General features: G+C 25.0%; 1 protein-coding gene across 1 annotated transcript in view; it reads right to left on the reverse strand.

The window, feature by feature from the left end:
- Positions 1 to 366: 366 nt before the first annotated feature.
- LOC113548134 (rhodopsin-like) overlaps positions 367 to 23,954 on the reverse strand; it is a 37,832-nt gene continuing 14,244 nt past the window's right edge. Inside the window, exons 2-7 of the mRNA XM_026948834.1 lie at positions 14,580 to 14,779; positions 14,022 to 14,181; positions 8,903 to 9,098; positions 7,804 to 7,930; positions 3,818 to 4,051; positions 367 to 768 (exon numbers count right to left, since the gene is read on the reverse strand). Of these exons, the coding sequence (XP_026804635.1) occupies positions 463 to 768; positions 3,818 to 4,051; positions 7,804 to 7,930; positions 8,903 to 9,098; positions 14,022 to 14,181; positions 14,580 to 14,717 (1,161 nt within the window). The 5' untranslated portion in view covers positions 14,718 to 14,779 and the 3' untranslated portion in view covers positions 367 to 462. The remainder of the gene's footprint in view (positions 769 to 3,817; positions 4,052 to 7,803; positions 7,931 to 8,902; positions 9,099 to 14,021; positions 14,182 to 14,579; positions 14,780 to 23,954) is intronic.

The raw sequence follows: 23,954 nt of genomic DNA on the forward strand, positions 1-23,954 counted from the left end.
AGAGGAATATTATTGTAGATTGATCTACAATATTAGGTAAGTATTGATCAATATAAGAATATATTATTTTCACTATGGCCTAGGTTAGATTATGGGCTATGGGTCATGTCCCAGCCACCCTTATCCCTATATTCGCCATTAGTACCTACCTATATATATTTGTAGAATAATACTAATGCATATTTGCAAATAGAGCAACTATATATTGTATTATATTTTAATAGAGTTACAAATCATAAAGCATTACGGCGTTATAATAAATTTTCCATTTTTTTTTTTTTAATGTAATTTTTGTTCATATATTTTGGAATTAACTACAGACATCAAAAATGTCAAAATATTGTATTATATAATATATTACCAATTCGAAGCCAACTTAGAATGTAACTATATATATTTTATTTTTTTTTGTTTCGACGCTTGTCGTAGTATTTTGATATTATTTAGGTACTATTAATATATTCACAAAGAAACGTCGCCGAGGTTTGTTTCGGTTTGTTTGCTTAGAGTTTGTGGATTGCATGACTTCATTTCGAGATTACACTCGTACTGATCGACGTATGTCGCGGACCGCCGGTGTTCGTCGTGCGCCAAGCAGCACATTATCAAACCCGACGGGTGGTCGGCGTCGACGTTGTTTCCGGGATGCACCGGTAGCTCTTGGTGACCGGTCATCAGCTTAGTCATACCTGTGGTGATGTCGGCATCCAGCGAGACTTCCGACACCGTACCTGGGATTTTCAGGAACCGTTTCCACGCCGACCGGAACTGAAATGAAACCATAATAACTGAATTATAATAATATAAGTCATTGCAAATTTTAAGACCATTTTAAAACGGTACAACAATAATACATCTGAGAGATAAAATCCAGTATATTATATTTAAAACGAAAGTGCCAAAAACACGTTCAAGCATTTATAATTTTTATTTCTTTAACTACTATTGGTGATATAATAAATTAATAGTTAAAGAACAAAATACTATAAGCGTTCAATTTTTCTCGTGATTTGTTGCCTATTACCCATGTGAAATATTTTCTAAAATACAAAGTACCTACTAGTAAAAAAATAAAATAAAATAGTCATCAATAAAATTAAAAGAAAATTATATTATTATTCTATTCAAATTATTTTTTTAAAAATATAAGTTATATAACAGGAAAAAAAATGAGAGCCCAACAAATTCAATAAGAGCTCTATATTTCTATTGATTTTTATTTAATCGAGTCATAGTATTCTTATTTTGTTTGCCCTTTACCAACCTCTTACATACAGTGCTTAAAGCCTTTAATACCCACAAAATGTGACAGCAATATTAATTTATTTAAAGTATTTCCTTCTTTTAAAACTTTTATACATAATTTAACTCTATGCCTTTAAGCTATCTCGGATTATGAAGTTTGACACATATACGAAAATATAATTTTTTGTTGTTTAATACTTAGATACTGTTATACGTAATTATCGAAAAAATCATATCCCATAACCATTTATTATAAAAATGATATGTCATTCCCAAGAACTAAATATGCATGCTATACAAAACAACACTACTTATATGTATCTACACTCTACAGAATACCTAATATTTGACTTTACCGATCAATGATATGTAGGATTTTACAGCAACTGTAGTAAAAGTAAATTTTCAATGGGGAAAGTTTTCAGCGTACGAGGGAGTGGGTACGTACTATATATTATGTATTATGACGCATGTTATATTACATTTTTATTTCTAAAGATATGATAAATAATTTTATATTTTAATCTTGAATTTTTAGTTTTTACTTTTCTAAGTATGTTTTTTTTATTAATTCTTTAACAACCATGTATGGTTGTTAGTTATTAAATATCAAATCAAAAGTTAATATTTATAATTACTTATAACTTTTATTTAAGAAAAACTTAGTTCAAAAAATGTTTGGATTAAATTATGGATTTATTTTAGTCATTTCGTGATTAAGTAGAAGTATTTCAATGTTTGCTTATTTTTTAGTAAAATACAAGTGGAATATAAAACCATTATGTATTTCATGAATTGTGAATAACTGACAGAAAAATTTTGTACAATATCATTAAAAGTGTCGTTTTAACATTTCTATCTACACAAAATACACTTATTTTACTAGAAAAGCTTAAGTTAGATTGACATGAAAACATAACTATGCCACTGTCTGAGATAATACAAATTTTTCCGTTGTATGTAGTTTTGATTTCTATAGAGTTAAAAATAGAGTGAACATCATCAACAGTTTTTGGATAATATAATAATGTAAGTACTGAATGTTAAAAAAATTCTGGTTTCAGTAATTTTATCGGTTATGTCTGAAATGTGCATAATCTATATATATATATATATAAAAATAAGTGTATATTTTGATAAATTTTATAACTCAAGATCCACCAAACGATAAAAATTTCAGGGCATATTAAGATTGATATGTAGATGGTTTCTGTGAAGTTTGTACGCTGTGCGATAAGTGGTGCCGGAGTTTGGCCTCTTAAGTGCGGACGAAGTGAACGCAAACCGCGTATGGCATGCGTGCGTCGTGCCGGCGTCTCCGAGAGCCATGCGACCAACGTGACGATTGATCTATTTTCAGTACGTCGAGGCGATGATAACGAGTTTCACGATGATTATTGCGCATGCATAATTCTATTTAATTAACCAGCCGTGTGCATTCGCGTACGTATGCATGTGTGTGTAATTTTTGTACACAAGTACAAAATCAGAGGCGACGTAAAACGGTACCTCTCTGACGTCATTGGAAATACACTGAAATACCGGCGTTCGTTTACGTACTAATTATTTCGAGCATTTCTTATTGGTTTATCGATATTTTTGATAATATACACGGAATGATGGGTACAATAAAATAATAAATAATAATTAAAATTAAAATGAAACGAAGAAGAATTTTTTAAATCATAAATACGTTAAAAATTATTAGCGAATTATGTGCTATTAGTGAACCAAGAAGTTAACATTTTGAGTATTATTAACCACAAAATTTTACGTGAGACGCCGTCTCACTTGCCTCTTTCCCAAACCCGCTATTGTAAAATTTAATTACTTCTTTCTTTACAGTGAAATAAAAATTGTGAAAATTTGTTTTCAGTGCGGTTTATTTGTGTATGCCCCAAATGGACAAACAAAGAATATTGTTTATTTACCCAAATGTGTTGGATTGATAATAAAAAATTTGGAAAAAAATAAATGATTTTCTAGGAAAAATTATATGATTTTTATTGCATTTTTGTTTTGGTGCTGCGGAGCACACAGGGGTTGTCTTGTAATCTATTAATTTATAATAATCGGTCACCTAATCACTGCAGTGGTGTTAAAATTATTACACCATACGTTGTTATCTTATATAATGTTTTGCTTGTAATTCATAGTTACTAATCGATTAGAAAGTCCATATAGTTCATAATATTTTTATTGTAAATCTATACAAGTAAAAACCACTTAAGAAAATGTTAAAAAAAAAGTAATACAAATTGCACTCGGGACACTATTCCTTCATAAAAGTTCGTTTACCTGTTTTGGTACGCTGTTCTCTGATTGAACAGAGAAATTATCGTAGTTACAACTGTGTAAATGTTTACATATATTATGTTAAACTTCACTTGAACGCGGTGATTAATTTTACATTATTTCCTCGGGTCATTGGTGTTTTTTGGAGTATTACTATTATTATTCAACGGGTATCCGTTTTTTCGGATATTTTTTACCGTTGTTATTTTTCCGGTCAACGTTTAAAATACATATTATATATACTACAATAATATTGGTAAAGGCCCATGTAGTTTACCTGCGTATTGAGTCCAATGTAGATAATTGGATTCCAGCATATGCTTGACTTAGCGCACAAAGCCGGTATTATGCTGACGACCGGACTGATGTGGACGCCGCCGAATGCAATCATGAGAGCTAACACTGAGTACGGCATCCACGCAGTTAAAAACGCCAATATCATCACGGCCACCATAATGGCTACCCTGCATTCCGCTTTGGTCGCTTGACCGATGATTTTTTCAGCAGCTCTCTGTTGAAATGCAAAACATTGTAACGTTATTGTTGCGCCAATAGTGTATTTAAAGTTTTTATTATTTGTTTACAGTTTTTATTTTCGCCTTTACTATATCTACTGTATTATTAAATATACGTTTTGACCGGACTAAAATAAGTGTACTACATAATAATATTTGAATTTATAATGAAACAACTACTTCAAAACATTATTTTGGAATCCGATTTTATTTGATCGATTGGTTTGACGTGTACCTACCTATACCTAAAAGGTATGTCAGGAATAGTGAATATTTCTGTACCAAAGTGTCAACTTGATTGAATTTTATTTTCTCTGCGTGTAAACTAATACTAAGGTCACCTGGTCACACAAGCGTTTTATTGATGGACGTCGTGAGTAGTTGTGACGTTTGTTGCTGAATATATTTTAATAATACCCAGCAACCATGCATACGATGTCCATTGGATTCATCATCTGTTCGACGTTGATGCTGTAACGTCCGTTATAATTTGCTTATCAGCATTTTTGATTATTATTAGATTCAATTGACAAAGACAGACGAATGTTATTTTAACTCATCTGTTTTTGTGTATTTAGTACATATTTTTCACTCATAGGTAATAGTATAATAGGTAAAGCATTTAAAAAAAAATATGGAAATTGAACAATTAATAACTGAAGTTGCAGATAAACAACCAGTATTGTGAAGGGGCACTTATGATGAATCTTATTAAGATGAAAACGAAAAAAATTAAGTTTGGTTTTGCTAGTTAATAAAAATATGTTTTATAAAAATTATTTATTGAAAATTAACATCTTTACACGATACAATTAAAAACATATATAAATGGTTGATAAAATGTTGTTAACACTGTCTATATGATATGAATGTCAGGAAAATGTTATTAGAATAAAAAAAAAAACTGTTTTAAATTTTTTCATTTTATTAAGATAACTGTCTACGATCAGAAACAAAATAGTTGGTTAGAGCGTCCTGATATCTATTTACAGACCTATTTACGTGTTATTATTCGTATTTTAATGTTCAAGTTCTTTCGTTTCTATAATAGTCAAAGTATCTCCAAATTTAAAACCATCGCGATAAAAATATGTAACACACAACAGCACTTAATAATATCAATACAGATATTCGTATTAACATTTTACGTAACCACTCACCCGAGAGGATTTATAACTAAAAGTTGTTTTATTATCTTCTAAATATTTTATCACAAAAGTCTAATTACCTAAACACGTTTGTTGATAATCCAAATGTCTCCTCTCTCAAAAATTTATATAAAGATTAGAAATATTAAAACTTGGTATGAGTTTGGGCTAGAAATACTAAAGAAAGAATTATTTTGTAATTTATTTTATACACTACAGTTTAAAAAAAATGGTAAAATCAGTGATTTTTCAGAATAAACCCACATGGATATAGGTAAAACGGTAATTTTAATAAACTATTATGAGTAAAACAATTGAGCAAAAATGTTTGTAGTTAAAGTACAACGATGTACTTCCTGCGGGCTTGGTTATCTGTATATGATTTTCATCAACTGCTCCGGGACAGTGTGGAAAATTTGCTTGATTGTTGAAAACATTTTGCTATGTTTCTCCAATTTTCTTCATTCGATGCAAACATAGATTCTTTTTACATAACTTCTCAAATTTGTTGGCAAACTGTTCGTATTAATTGTTACTTAAAGTAGATCGATCAATATTCAATTCTATATATGCATAATGTAAAATATGAAGATTGTACTTCCCAAATATCTAAAAAAATAATATATATTTAGAAATATAAGTATATTTTTTTATATATTTTCACTCGACATCACCTTTTAATTCTGTATAGACATATCTTACACAATTTTCTCCAGAAGATCGAAATCTGCTATGAATTCGGTCAACTTTTTTATGTGTTGACTTAAAGATTTCAATAATGATTATATACAAAATAGTATATTTATTTGTATTGATTAATATGTATATTTATGCTAATTTTATAAAATAAATGATTGATTATCAGTAGTAACTGTATTTTTTTTCACTTACCTTAGATTAACAGCTATCATTTCTTTTGGCGGTATCACAGTATTCATATCTTGGCGTATAATTTTATGTTAAATTTTGGCAAAAAGTTCATCAAATGATGTTAAAGACATACGAAAACAAATAAAAAAATTTACACTATCAGCTCGCAGATCACTATAAAAAGTGTAAAAATCACCATACAATGATCTTTCACTATTAATTGGGTGTACTATACCCACCAATTTATTTGCCATTGTTTATTTTGCCAATAACTTTGAAGGTAGTATAAGCGAAAGTTGCAACCTCTTCGTCATCCATTTCAATGGAAACTAATGTTGTCCCTAACTGTGTGCGACTAGGAAAACGATGTCCGTTCAACATCCATCAATAAAACTATCATGTGATCTTATTTTTAACTTTAAGACTTTTTTTCTTGTTCAACTTGAAAAATGTATACGAATGATCTTTTTTTGGACAGTTACGCGTGTTACTATAAAAACGTACGCGTGGTTTGGACTGTTCGCAGTGACACACAATGTACTATATAGGTGTAAACCTATATATATGTAAATATACACAAAAAAAATTGAGGCAGTATAAATGTATTATTTTAGTTTGTTTTACGCCTATACTACATATTATATTATAGTATTACATAAAGTGTAAATACTTCAGTTATTAAGAGAAAATTATTCAAAAGAAATATTTACAATAACAATTTAAGGTTTTATGCTTTTAATTTTTTAAACTTATTTTTTTAAGTTTAGTGAAAAATAAGTTTAAGGCATTAAAAGTCAATAATCATGTATAACCCAGTACTTAAGTATAGTTGTTTTCTGATTACAATTGCGTTCATCAAGAGCTGTACAATTGTTTTTCATTACATTTTCGCGTTTATAACGAAATACTTCTAATCCATACATCATGTTTAGTTTACTTTTGACACAATAATGTGAACCATAACTATAAACTAAATACTTTTTGTTACATAGGTACACTGACATTGAAATAGCATGTAATAGTTATATCCAATGGAGCCTAACCGGCTTAGTCCCCTATCGAAATGTCAGATAACCAAAATTATGTAAGAGTAATAATTTATCATAATTCCTTTTTTTTTTTGTCATTAAATAGTGAATACTGAGTGCATCTCTATAGCAAAAATAAATAATTCTACCACTAAGGAACTGTTACACATGTACACTGTATACATATAGAATTAAACCTATAATGACAGTAAAGCTGAAATTATAAATTACTTACAAATTACAATTAATTATAAAACGTATTTAAGTATATAATATATATTAACTTATAGTAGATATGATTAGATTTATTCCCCTATAAAATTTAAAACGCATAATTATACGATTCGACTATCAATTTATCTCAGCGCAAGCGTTTGATGAAAATTTTTTTTTTCTAATCGGCATTCGTATTTGTACCATTATTAGAACTATTTTCTTGGTCTTTCATAATAATAAGTGACATTTTTGAATTTACATGATAAAAAATTTGTTACGATCAAACAGCGTTCTGTGTAGGTTAATTAGCTACATTATTGTCAAATTTCCCAATATTTTATAAAATAAAAATTTTGTGTAGTGCGTTATATTTTAAATTAAACAATTTGAGTAAAAATGTATATACAGTATACTTATACACAATACACATACACACATAATATATATACATATATAAATTATATACTTGAATTTATAATTTTTTACCTTTCTCACTGTAACGACGAGGCTCACATACGAATAGATTATCACAGTAACTGGTAGAAATAGTCCAAAAACAAATATGTAAATGACATAATTACTATGTTCGCCACTCTCCCAATCTACTGAACAACTAGAAAATATTAATAAACTTTACTAAATTAACAATTTACAACTAAACTATACGTGATTAAAGATTTACAGTATATGATCGATATATATTGTCAAAATTATTTATGTTTTTTAAATTATTATTTTAATTTAGTCATTAAAAACAAAAATAAATCCTTTTAAGTTTTTTAATTTTTAAACGTTTTAATTATTATGAATTATAATTTTTGATATTTTCGAAAACTTATACTTTTATAGACAATGATTAATGAGTATTAACTGTTAAAAAAATTACCCCATGTATATACTAATTAAACCAATATTATTAACTTATATAATAATATATTATATTTTGTAGACATAATAATAAAAACAAACGACAACAGCAGCTATAATTATTATTTATTATACATTAAAATAACTAGAACTTATTTAAAAATGATACCATTAGTATAATATATGAATATAATGTCACATAGAATATACCGAATATCATTTTTTTGATAGTCCTTAACAATAAGGAAGGTGTATTATTTTATTCAAAATACGTAGAAAATAATTAAATTCATATTTTTTAAATGATACTCGTATATTACAGTGTTGAAATATTATTCTAAGTAAATTTATAATTTCTATCGATGAATTAAAATGATTTGGTAACAAAGCGGCTGCAACCATCCATCGATCTATGGTATTTGTTATATTTATATTTTATATAACGTTTCTTGTCGATCGAAAATAAGCCAGTATGAAGACATTCAAAAATATAATTATTATCAATTTGCATTTAAATTCTAATTTCCAATATATTTTTAACTCCTTGATTAAAAAAAATGTAACGTTTATATTTCATTGTTAATATCCTATAGCATAAATGTAAACATAGATTATTGCCATAACGATAAGAATTTAATAGGTTTCCGTGACAATCATCGTCGATTTTCTATAAATATGTTTTTGCCACTAGTTACGTCATTGTCAGTTTCAATATTACCTGATGTTTGCAGATTCGTTTACGTAACGATTCCATCCAAACAACGGAGGTCCTGTCACAGCAAATGCATATATCCATATTCCAGCTACTGCGTATAGTGCAGTTTCCTTGGTTAACCTGCTGCTGCTGAACGGATAGCGTATCATTAAATACCGATCGTACGCCAACACAGTTAAAGTTGTAATTGATGCTATTCCTAATTAAAAATATTAAAAATTAGTCAACTTAGCAATATAAAAAGTTATAAATCAACTAAAAACTTCAATAACTTATTCGATAAAAAAAATTATATTAAAAAGTGTTGTTTTTGTTGAAGTATAAAAAAAATTTTTTTATCAAATGCAATTTAAAAGTTATTAATTTATTATTAAATTTTAGATATTAATATTTTTAAGTTTGTTTATTTATTACATCAGAATATAATAATATATTTTATGCAATTAATATTACACATATATTATGTGTATATACACGTTAAAATGAAAATATAAAATACTTAAATTTAATTGCTCTTAATTAACCACTCAAAAATATCAGAAATAAAATAGATGTAGATAAATTATACATCAGAAATAATTTTTTTGTCATACCACTTGGTTTAGTATTAATGGTATTTAAATATTGTAATTTATAATACTTATAACTTGTAACAAAAATGTAAAACTTTATTATATTTTGTTAGTATTATCAGTTTTTACTTTTACAAACATTGATATAATACCTATTACAATGAACAATCATTATTAGCCTAAATAAACGTATTAATTCATAATTAATTAAAAATATATTTTTATACTGCATATAAGTAATTTGGATTTTAAAATGTAATGCTATTTATTTTGATAAAAAAAACAATATCAAATAAATTAGAATAAGTGTAATGTATAATAATGTGATTGATTTATAAGTTATTATATATACTTAAAATGTATTAAATTATGCAATGGATATATTTGTAAATTCACAATTAATATTATTTAGATCTTAAAATCCTGTATTCAATAATATTAAGTTTATTGAATCTATTATAATTTATGTAATTATAATTTTTGGTGAGGAATATTAAAATTAAATGTTACCATTATTTATAACATCATTAAAATCACTAATTAATTAATATTTATAGGTAACTCAAATTTTAGTAGTTTTTCACTTTTCCATATAACATATTATAATTTAGATCTTTATTAGGTACTTTTAGACCTTAGTAATAGTTGGTGACGAAAGTAATAATATGATTTAATGTGCTTATAATATGATTAAAATGAATTATTTGGTTTGAAAAGCTTTAGATAATTTATTCTACCTACAAAAAATACTATATTATTATTATAGGTCAATATTAAAGTTAAATAGTTCTAATATTTTTTAGGATAATTTAAAAGTAATAAATAAACTAGCTAGTAAAGATCAAACGAACATGAGTTTATGGGAAATTTATTCTAGACTCCATAAATATTAAAATATACATTTGATTATTTTATTTAGATTTTTGTTTGTAAATACAATCTTCCCATATTTTAACGTTAATTAAATTTGATTGATAAAAGCTGAAATAACAACGCTCAAAACATTAATAATATTTAGTTAAAAAAATACGGATTTTAAGAGATTTATATTACTTTTTATCAGTCCAGTTGGTAATAAATAATTAATTTGTTTTTATTTTACAAGAAGTTTTAAAACATTTACATAAATAAACTATTATTCATACTACACATTCAGTTTTAGTTGACAATTTCATAAAAACACAATTTATTTCTGTACTTCTATGAACAACATACGTAATAAGTTCATATTTTGATAAATATAAATAATACATATTTGTTTAATAACTTTAAATTTATTTTCGTTAACCGCATAAAAAAAATTTAGAGTTGAGTAAAAATCTAAAGAACTGAATTATCAACTAAAACGTAAAAAAAAATATGAGGTCAATGCGGTAAATCATCGTGTAGCTCTTAGCTTGTTGATTGTTACTATATGCAAGGCAGCATTTAACGATTTTGAGACTAGGTACACAATTCAATCTGTGGACTTTAAACTCCCATCCACTACGTTAAGACTAATGGAAAATATTAACACACGATAAAAATAATATTATTATCTCCCTTTAAAATACAAATATGAAATAATTAATAACATTGTAGTACATAAATAATTATTTAATTTATATTATAAATTCTTTTCTAATGTGGTGACAATTTGTGTTGGCTATTTCAGTTATTATCATATGTGTACCTATCTCTAGTTATAATATTCAAACTAGTTTTTTTTTTTAATAGAAAAAAAGTAATAAATATTATTATTTTTATTGATATTTTATTTAATTGTTCGAGTATTTCAGTACCTAGTTAAGGATGCGTAATAATCTATGAATATATTATATAATTTAACTCGTGTAAGTTATTGATTTATGTAAATATCTTAAATAACTTTTTTCATTATTATATATTCTATTTTATTCACTTATTTACTATGTATAAACTTTATACTTAAGTATTTTCATTTTAATAGTAGTTGATTCGAAAACAAATTAATCTTGTAGAATTTTTTTTTTTAATTTATTATAACTTAAAATGTTTCAACACAGTGGGTGCTATTACAACTTGTAGAATTTAAAGTAAATGTATAGTATAGATGTAAGTATGCATTGTAACATTACATGTTTAATTGAAATCCATTATTATTGATTTAATTTAATCGTATTGTGAAGCAAAATAATATTTTTCCATATAAATAATATAGAACTAATAGTTAGTTATTTACAAACACTCAACTACTCAAGTTTGGAAAAGAGTATTATTGGCAGAATAGAAGTTCTACGACATTGCAGCGTGCAATATGTATACTGAATACAGAATATTGTATATTCATGTAAGTATTAGAGTACTAGACAATGACATTTGGGTTTAAACAACAGTATACTATATGGGAAATTCCTACGCAATCACACCTGTCAAATTTGTATGAAGTTTATACTTTAATGTGCACTTACTCATTCGTATCGTTTGTTTACGACGCCGTCGAGTTTATATCGTACTTATGAAAAATAAACGTATTTTAAAGCAGTACCTAATTCATAAGAGGTGTGTATTTATTTTATTTATGGAAAAGTATATTATATTATAGAATATACGATAAAAGTGCACTGACATGTCACGGCCTGGCATTTTGCAAATACATATATCAAAATCGAAAGTCGAAATGGTTTTCTTTCCATTGTTATTTATTGTTTTGTCATTTTTATGCACAAAAGCTTTTTCAATAGTGAGCTATGCAATTACACGGGTAATGAAAACAGACATCTCACATACTACGTAGGTATAGGTGAAAAATACAATTACTTCGTATGGGTGCACATACACAAACTAAAGTAAGTACAGTTATCACTCGTCACTAAACATTTTTATTTCATTTTTTTAATTTATTGTAATTTTAAATAAAAACTATTTATTTTTAATGTATATGTATTTTAAAGTTTTTTAGATATCAATTCATGACTTTTGATGTGTTCAATAAATGCAATAAGTTTTCTTTTTTTTTTATTATTTCTAAAAATCTTGAAAATAAGTAATAGAATGAGGTATTATTGTATTATGATATTATTATCCTGCAATTTCATATTAAAATGGTACAGTATTTCAAAGGGAAATTTATTTGGACTTTCAAAATACTTAAACCAATTATTGTGCGTACTCCAATGAATAGAGATTATTGAAAATATAAGTAAATCTTTTAGTTTTTATGTAATGATAAAGTAACTGCTGCGAAAGTGTAGTATGAATATATTTAATAATTATTATAGGTGTTATCGTCGGAACACAGTTCTAAATTACAAGATCATACGGTAGAGAATGTATAGGAGACTGTCATCAGTGATTTTGTGTCGCTCAACTCGGGTTGAGGTAAAAATATAGAATCCTTTATAGATCGGTAGGAGTATCCAAGTATTAATATTCTACAGCATTGGAAAAACAATTTACTAATACCTAGATAAATAAGTTTATATCACCTAGCTATAAAATATATAAAATGTTTTTACCATAATATATTGTGTTATTTTATGTAAAAGTGTTGGATGTTTATGTTTTATTTGAAATTCTTTTCTCAGTAAATATGTTGTGCTATTAATACTCCATTCCATATTGTTATAGTGATAAGAAAATATTCCAACAGCGATGGATTACGTCACTCGGATTCTATTGGAGTCTCAAGAAAAATGTTTTATGTGCGCCCACGTAGTAAAAAAAAAATGGTATAAATTTAATAGTAGTAGTATATTACAAATTGTATGCAAGTTTGAAATTTTCATCAAAAAAATACTTATTTTGTCAGAAAAATCACGTAGTCATGTTCGCAAAAAAGTTTTAAAATGTTTTAAATGCTAATATAGACAATTTTGTAAATTGTCGGGTGAATATTTTTTTTTAATGTATGTATCTAAATCAAAATACAAACGAGTGGTTATCAAGTTATTACACTTTAATTATAAAGGATAATAGTTCTTGTCTATTTTCTGGGCGCCGAATCTATTATCTATCTTATTTTGTTAATATAAACAATGTACCGATTGTTGGCGCCAGGCTTAAACCATTATCTTTTATACTTAAAGTTTAATAATCTGGAAACCAATTGTTTGAATTTAGATTTAAATATATACAATTAAAAAAAAATATCTATCTAACAATTTCCGTTTAAAAAGGGAATTTTTTTTGCCATAGGACAAACCTTAAGTAGTACTTAAAATCTAAATTAATCAACAATATAGTCTTAAAATATATTTAAAAATTCTAAAAATTATATTTTGAATAATTCCAATATCAAAGAAAAAAGGGGTAAGTATACTTTATGAATCAGTATCATCCTGTATGCTATATAGTTTCTATTGAAAGTAACGATAATTTTTATTCTCCACATTCCACTACATTATATATTTTAACTATTATTAGTAAAATACTATATTACGGTACTCGTCATTTCAAAAATGATTTTTACATCGAGATTTTTTGTTTTCGTTTACATTAATTATATTTAACGTTTTATAAAAGATATATTAAATTTTATACCTATATTCGTATTAGTTATTTAAAACTTTGTATTATTAATTAATAACTACCAAATAATGCCATAAAAAATCCATAGATAACACATATGGTTTGACCAAAAATCCAGCCTTTGGTGATGGCAGCGGCTAAAGTAACTGGGTTCCCCAATACAGAAACGGCCAAGTCAGACGTTGCTAAGTTGAATATTATCACGTTTTGAGGGGTCCATAGCTAAGGAAAAAATGTATTTAAATTAATTGAGTATTGATAATAATGTTCTTAGTAAATGATTGACCATTTGAATTTGATTAAAATCCTCGTATACATAAACGTTATAAACGTTTGTTTTAAAGCACACAATAAAATAAGTCTTAAATTATGAATAATAATTAAAATACTTAATATTTAACTAACATTAACAAAGTAGTAGATAACTAGAGTTAATTATATTAATATAGAGTCGTGAATACTGAAATTACAAAGAACACTGTTTTTGATAACTAATGTTTTAAAGTCTTACGTAATTATAATATAATATAAGTATATCATATTATTATTACTATATTACAGCATTTTAAATATAATCATTCATTTTACATGGTGCTTTTTGAACTAACTAAATTATTTACCCGTGGATCTCTAATCATTATGAAAATTACACAGGTGTTGAAAAGAAATCCAACTATTCCGATAATACTCAGTACGATGGCAGCACCTAGGTAGATGGCATCTGAAATGTGCTGTGGCTGAGCGTATTCTCCGTTCATAAGGACACATCTTAAGACCACATTGAATGTTTGACATCAACGTATTTGGTTATCAACAGTGCCTGAAAAATATATGTAAAAAATATACGGTAATTGTATATTATAAAATTATTTTTATTATTTAAGTATTCTATATATTTTATTTAAAGTGTCAATGGCCACGATGAATTATTATAACTTTATAAGACACATTGATATAAAAATAAGTTTACAACAGAAAATCATTGAGTAATTGATGTAGATAAAATTTATTTTCTAATTAATTAAGTTTATTAAACTTTTACGATTGTATAATATTATAATTTATAATCACAATGTTGCTATATGCAACAGTTGTGCAATTGATTTTTTTTGTTTTATTTATTATAGATACACTTGTAAGGGTTGAGCTACATAGATGGTGCATTTCAAAGTCAAAAGCGATAATTAATAGAATCACATTTTAAATTTGACATTTTAACGGAACTATAATTATCTAAAAATGATAAAAAAAATTAATTATACATGGATAACTATAAGTACTATTTTCTATCCTTTTTTTTATAAAAACTGCGAAGAAAACAAAAAATCTACTTACGAAAGTAATTTATACATTGTCTACACCGAATGCTATTATACATAAGCATGCAATATATAATTTTGTAAACTATAATATCAGATAATATCAGATTGTACAAATAAATTGTTAATATTATTTGTATATTATCTAACATTATAAAAAATATAAACTACGATCGTATGGAGAAATTAATTATCAAACATTTATTTTTTAAGTACTTAACTAGATATTATATGTAGTAGTTCACATTTTTTAATCATATATAATAGTTTTATATTTTATATTATATGAATATCTTTTAACATCTAATTAAAAACAGGTTGGAAAATATGAAGTATGAAGTATGATAGGTACTGCTGTGCTGTACATTATAGGTGTCGAATGGGTCACTATTAAGGTGTTAAATTTGAATTCAATGATATTGCGTTGTAAACGAACAATAATTCTAAACAGAGCTTACAGCTTATATTAAAAACTATATTTCATAATATGTTTATATATATATATAAATATATATGCTTTTACAGCCATTTATTTTACTTTTAGTATTACAGTGGATTGATATAATTTTTTTTTTGTATGATATATATTTCAAGAAGTATTTGATCTATTTTTAAATTCAAATTATACTTTTTCGTTGTATTTAAATTTACTAATACTTACAATGTATAGAATATTTTACAAAAAATGCAAATAACATGGTATCTTCTTGATTTATATACATTTCATTTTATAAAAATTGCCGATTAAAATAATAAGGTTATCAAGAATTATTGGTACCTATTTGATATTTCCATTGATATAAGTATGTACAATCAATTATTGTAACCCATGTCCTATAAGCTACCCCCGATATACTATCATAGCTACTACCTAGAACCTATACAGCTATGACGCATAAAGATACATTATTACTATTCAAAATTATAAAATAGATAAGTAGTCATTTTATTTTTTTAAAACAATGAATACATTTAAAAATAGCGACAATAGATTTAATAAATTAATAAAGCTTCTTTAATAATTTTAAATTAATTATAAATTCGTTTTCAAATACAAGCAATCTAGGCTCCTATTTTCTATAGACGTTAGATCATTCGAGCAGTACTATATTCGCTCAAAAAAAAAAAAAATCGTGGTTGTATGTATTTTTCAAGTAGGTAATGTAAAATAATAAAGTCGAAAAATAAAGTTTTCCTTTCTTCACTATGAAGTCTTATTTTCTTCAAGTCCTTATTATGCTAATTAAGTATAAGTATAGTTTGTACTTAAAAAATATCCCTTTTGGGTATTTCTTAAAATACTTTTCATAAAACAATCATGAAATTTGTACGTTTTGCACGAGCTTACAAGAAATTTAAATTATCTGATACTACAATTTTTTGTGATTTTCACAGTTTATTATTTGTAAGTAGGTACCTAATATTTATAGTATATGTAGGATATTTTTTAAATTGGTAAAAATTAATATATTTTTATTATCGATATCATGGATTTTCAACTTAAATATAATCACTTAATATTTACTAAGTACCATTTGATAATTATGAATAATTGCAAATAATTTAAAATATTTTGTTTACGTTACTAAAAATATTGAAAATGCACGCGGCGAGATGAATAACACCGTGCACATACCCCCACCATTAATACTCTATTGTGTACATAAGTAATTAATGTCAGGTAATTTATCAGTTGCAATGAATGTTAATATAAGTGATGCTTCAACAGTCGTTTTTTGGGAATTTATTATTATTAGGTGTTTTTTTTTTTTACTAAATTACTCCTTACATTTGAAAGCAATGATTCTGAACGATGTGATAATACAATAAATACTTATATGTGATTGTTAATATACGTTAGGGTTAATTGGATGTCATCAATTGTATTAAATAAGTAATGCACATTTACCTAATGTGAATAAAAAATGCATTTATATGCTTCTCATTCCCAAACTAACTTAATCTGTGCACATTAATGATTGCAAACATTTATACAGGTCGTTTTTAACTTTTTTAGAGAATATTATCAAAACTCTTAAAAATAAACACAGTAAAAATGTTTTTAAAAACTATATTTTACGTTATTAAAATATATACCTAATCAAAAAATCTACGATAAAAATAAAAACTATTTTACTGTATTGTTGAACTCTAAGATAAATTAAGATAAAGACCTATTTTTTGTGTTGCAAATATAAAATCAATATTAATTTGATTAAAATAGAAGTATACCGTAAATGAAAGTTGATATCATAATTTTGTTTGTTAGAATATCGTTTGATAGGTTTTTCACACGCCACATTCCAAAAACCGAATTTCTACTCTTATAATATTTAAATGTACTCTCAATATGAAGAAGTTGATAGGCTGCATTTTAAACATTTAATTTATGATGTTGATATGAATTAAGTTGAAATTGTTTTATACTAATTAAAAAAAAGGTCTTTCCAGTTTATTAGTAGTTACACTAAGTACATAAATATTATATATTTGTAAATTAACAATACTTTTCTTAAAACAAAAATTATTTTTTATTTGCAAGCTTGAGTTGATTCCAAAATATTTTTACTTATTAGAAAAATATATAAGAATTTTATATATTTTTATTCTTAAAAAAAATATGTAATCTTATTTACTTTCTGTTAATATACTTTCAAAATTTTAAATACTAAACAAATATTGAATGATTTTGATGTGTAATTTTTTATTTAAGTTCTTGAAATAGTAAAAAGAAATTTTAGATATTGGTGAAGTAAATTTTATTTAATTAAATAAATATATAACTAAAATTTTATTTGAAATTGATACTTTATTTATTTTATTAATTATAGAAAAAAATGCTTAAATTAAATATTACTGATATTAATGAGTGGTCGCATTAAATAAAGTAATGAACCTATTAATGTATGATTTGATTACTAAACTTATCTATAAAACAACACTTATTATTATGATATATTACAAAGCAAAAGTTTATTTATTCATGTAAAAGTTTAATATTTTAATATTTATAAAGGACTAAACAATAAAATACAGAGCATAGGGTTATTCATTTTATGAAATTTTGCATTTTCGTTCTGTAAACATTAAATTCAGTACAACAATAAATATTATGATAAACTCTGTTCTTGGAAATAATGTAACATCACTGCACGACTAACTGAATTCTATCAAAATATACACTGATTAGTCTAAAAACTACAATAGAGTTGTTTTTTGAGTTATTATAGAGTTGAGAAACAAAAACCATAATTTAAAAATATATCTAGTAATAACTGAAACATATCATATGTGCCGTTTAAAAAGTATTAAAAAATGTTAACTTTATATCTGCATTATTATTAATGGCTCTTTGGAGTGCTATTATATCAATTACAAATATCATTCATGTGGGTTCTCTTTCGTATTAAAATACATTCTGCATACTAGTTGTGTCCCAAATATATAGAAAAAATGTCTAATTCGAATTGCGACCCGATTAATTTTTGCCCACATGGCTACATCCTAATGGCTAATATTATTATCATTCCTTGTTCAATAATCACAACAGTCAGCATTCAACAATCATAATATACAATTATATTAGAAAAAGAAACATTTATAAGAAATAATATGAAATAATGAGAAGAAAACCTAATTGACATACTTGAATATATAAAAATAATATCATATTAATTTTTATCAGTGCCATAATGTTAATTAAAAATACTTAACCTATGTATAATGTATATACATGACAATATTATATTATTTTAAATAAAATCAAAAAAATATGTTTAACCTAAAAAATATCACATAAGTTTTTACTATATTATTAATTTTAAAAAATAACGACTTTTTAACCAACCAGTAACACTGATACAACAGACAGTCTTAAATCTGTACAAAAATGAAAAGGAAAATTAAGTTTAGAATATATTTTATTTTTCAAAAATGTTTAATTAGGTAATATTATTTGGGCCGCAATTTGTATGTACCCTAAAAAATGTGGCCCGCAATTCGGTAGAAATTTTTACCACAGAATGCAACTAGTTGCAACACAAAAATACACGGAGGACAAAATTACAGACTGAGTAGTAAAAAAGTCACCTTATATCAACATTTCACAAAAATAAGTCTAATAACAACTTCAAAGACACATACAATACAATCAATATAAAACAATACAATTGATGAATGAAAAGCAAAACTGGAACATATTTAGTCATTAAGGAATTTAGAATGCATAAAAATAAAAATGGAGAGATTCCCTTTTTAAAAGGGAAATAAAATAAGAGATGAGTATTAATAAACTATCAAGTGAGTGTGAGAATATGACATTCATGACACGCACTTAACCTGTTAACTGTTAACTCACTTACACTTTAATACCAATATTTTACATAATGTTATGCAATGAAAGCCTCAATATAAAGTATAAATTAAATTATATTTAAAAATGCCTAAAATACATCGAAGGATAGTAATTAGTAAATACTTTCAAATATTCAAGAGAAAAACATAGCAAAAATTTATAATTTTTTTTCCTATTATAAATTTGTCACAAACTGTAAATACTTAAGTTTTAATTTTCATATTTAATTTTTAAGTTTGCTAATAACCATAGTTGTAAAATCAGCCTTAACAAATAATTTGAAAAAGGCAAATAATAATATATATTAATTATGTATGCGTGTATCATTAGTGAAAGTATCAATAATTATTGTATTTATGGTTGAAGAAATCACCATATTTAGGAATTTTATGTTTTTGTAAGTATTACAAATATTACAAATTATGATATAACTTACATTTCAATAGTTATATTTATAAAAAAAATGTGAGTAATTTTATAATTACTTAATCAATAATTATATCAATAGTATAATAATATTATACCTGTTTGTTCAACCTTAATTAGTGTATTATGTAACCGGTAACAATAGAATAATCAATAAATAACCCAATATATTAATATTATATATTGCAATATTTGAATTTATATGTAGCTATGGACAGAATGTATTAATTTTAGCTATAGGAGGTACTCAACTATGAAATATTTTTTTATTTAAAGTTATTTTTAACATATTATTTATTTTGATATTTATTTTATTTTCTTAAATTAAACATTTTGTTAATTATTTGAACATGCATTAATAAATTATTAACATTATTTATACCCAATAACCACCAAATTAGTGGGCAAAAAAAGAAAATTTTTAGTGTAGAAAATATCACTGAAATGTAATATTTAATAATTCAATAGCACCTCGTATGTTATAAAAAGCAGTTTAATAATACATTTAATTGGGTACCTATTATGAAATATACCTTTTTTTTTATATATATAATAATTGTATTTACAAAGCATCTATTAAAATAATACGAATGTGAAGACTATCTCATAAATAATATATACGCTAAATTTAATTTAAGTTATATTATGATAAGAATTAAAATCAATAATTGTAATGTGCTGATAATGTTATCATTCATATAAAGGAATAAGGGACGCAATACATTTGGTTAGGTTAAAGAAGTTATTGAGATTTGAGATGTTTGCTGGAATGTACAATTAATGAATTGTTTGAATTCTTTGTACGATATATATGGAGGATAAACCAAAGTTCTTAAAAAACTTATTAAATAAAATCAGTCAAACTTCAAATAAATTGAGATCAAATTCTGTGTATTCTACTATTGTCTATTATTATCTATATGGAACGGTATTTTGGCTCGATTTTTATATAAAGTTAGTAAAGAAATAAAATACTTATTGAATTACAATGATGATAATATTCATATTATTTATATATTATTTTGTGTTTTAAAAAATTAGTAATTATATAATGTTTTTATACTATAGTTATATGCTTATGTATTATATAATATAAATATATATATTATACATACAATATTATTGCCTATATAGTATATTGTATGATTTCCAACTATGTTCTATAACATAACGTGATTTGAACTTTCGTGTTTAAGTACTAAAAAATAGTATGGTTTAACTTTTCAAATTTTTCATATTAGTGCGATTATTGTATTTTACTTGTCAGATATACATTATTTATTCTTATTCAGACATATAATTATTATTTATTCACCATCTTATATATTGTTTATATCTAGCATTTGAAAACTTATAGTGCCATTTATGAACTTTCTGTTTAATATTACAAATGTAGGGCACCCTTCTTAAAGCCTAAATAATAAATCGAGCAATAATTGTTTTATTATTTTTATTGTTTTTATTTATTGTAACCCTCGGCATCAGAAGACTCAGGCACGACGCCAAGGAGAGGGGAAGCTAGGTCTCTAACCCTTATAGAATTTACTACAATTTCAATAAAATATGTTTTCAAATTTGTAAAATAAGAAAAAATATTTGATTTATTTTTTATTACCTTTATTGAGTACTGGATGTAAATAAATAAACAAATGTACCCCAAATTATTGCATTAAAATTAAGTCAAACAAATTCATCTGTTCATTATTAACCACAATTATACTTTATTTATATTTATGAAATGTTAGTAAAAAAAAACATAATAATTTATTAACAAAGGTATGTAATATTAAAGTAATAAAGAAATCATCATGTTTGTACATCATTATTAATATAGTTGTTGAAGGTCAGTGATTAAAATTTTTCTTACATAAGGTACATAAAAAATATTTGACGTTATTCTTAAAACACTTTTAACTATATATAGCTAATAGCTATATTATGTTATGTTATATGATGCGCAAATATTTATATTTTATTTAAATAATCTCATTGATTATTGAAAAAACCTTAGCCCAAGTAAAAAAATATTTGCCCCACTTTCACCCCCCTGGAAAATAATTATAGTGCCATGCTTGTTAGCAGCCACTGGGATTTATACTATTTTATTAAATGAGTCAAAATATTTAAATATTACATTAAAAAAACCCTGGTATCTAATTTTAATTTTTAAATAAACTCTAAAAATTATAACAATTTATACAATTATTGGCATTATTGGATACCATGCAGTATGTGTTCTACGATTCTACCAGTATTATAATAGAACTTATTATTTATAAGCATAATTATAATTTATGTATTATTAAATTAATTTACTAATTTTTAATGTATATTATGAATAGGTAATTGTATTTACTTATTATTGGGTCATACAATACACATATTATATGTTATAAGCAAATAATTTTTGTTATTTAATGCGCTGATGCCGCTCACTACTAGACTCCGAAAATAAGCTAGAAATCCATGGATAAAACGAGTTCAAACGTAGGTATAGATAAACAATAAATTCAATTTTAGTTTCGTCGATGCAATAAATAGTCTCCGTACGTCACGTGTCGGGTGCCAATAAAACGCATTTTGATCGTATTATATTATGTTATATATTGTACTGTATGAAATATAGTATAGCTTATTGGCTATTATTGATGATCACTGGTCAGTAATATAGGACTTTAAAACCATGTGAATGAGTTGATTCTAGAGACTTACTTTAAGTTTATATTTTAATTGATTCCCAAGTTCATTTGAAGGAGTATGAATTGATTTCTAGCACACATATATTTGATTCCCATAAAATACCATTGGAAAATTTCAGACTGACAAGTCTCTCATTTTTTTTTTTTTTAGTTATTCAATTTGTTCAATCGTAGTATTTTAATTCATTATGCTATCATGTCTATTTAAAAGTAGGTTAAAATTATTTGATCAAGTCATTAAATGTTGTAAATCATTGTATAGGCTCTTTTTCATAACTAGATGACTATTACTAATTAGGAATAAAAATGTGAAACACATTGCTTACGAAAATTGATATCTACTAATGATGTTTGTTGTTAAACTTTTTACTTGTGTGCCATTGCCGCCATTTCCTTCATAAGTACTTCTTTTTTTTAATTTTCCACTGATATTCAATACACAGAAAATCAACTCATACATTCCTTTTAATTTCTCCAGGATCAATTTACGGGTCTCGATTTAGGTAATTAGGTACCTGAGAATCAACTCGTACAACTACTTGAAAACAATCTAGGGGGTACTTCAGTACCCTTTCACAAGTCTCTTCCAATAATATTTATTATTGATGCTTTTGCTGAAAGGTTTATTTTGATTTGTTATAATTATTATTGTTTATAATTTGTGTTATTATTGTGAATTTTTATGTTATACTATTTTATTCAGATAAATCAATTAATTAAAAAATACGTCATGCACATTTACGTTCACTGATTATGAATAAATTTAATGTGATATATTTTTCGTCAACGGATAATAAAATATTAAATGACATTATAATATAAGATTGAATATCGATGATATATGTATTTATATGTTATAAATGCAGACAATGTAATAAAATAAATGACAATTCATTTTTAAATAATAATTTCATTTCATAAATAATAATTTAATGCAGTAATGTATCTATTATCAAATATCATATGTGAATCGATTAAGCATTAAGCTATATACAATCGATTCTTAACTTTAACAAAAATTAATTGTGTTCCAATTATAAAAATAATGAACTGTTAAATGCTTGTAATGTAACGATGGTGGCAGTTATTGGATTATATTGTGTAATGTTTAATTAATGTTTTGATAATTATATGATGTAACAGCTAGGAACTGTTTTATGAATTATTAAAACTAGAATAGAATAATAGAAATGCTTT

The sequence above is a fragment of the Rhopalosiphum maidis genome, chromosome 4 (assembly GCF_003676215.2).
Source record: "Rhopalosiphum maidis isolate BTI-1 chromosome 4, ASM367621v3, whole genome shotgun sequence".
Classification (NCBI taxonomy): domain Eukaryota; kingdom Metazoa; phylum Arthropoda; class Insecta; order Hemiptera; family Aphididae; genus Rhopalosiphum; species Rhopalosiphum maidis.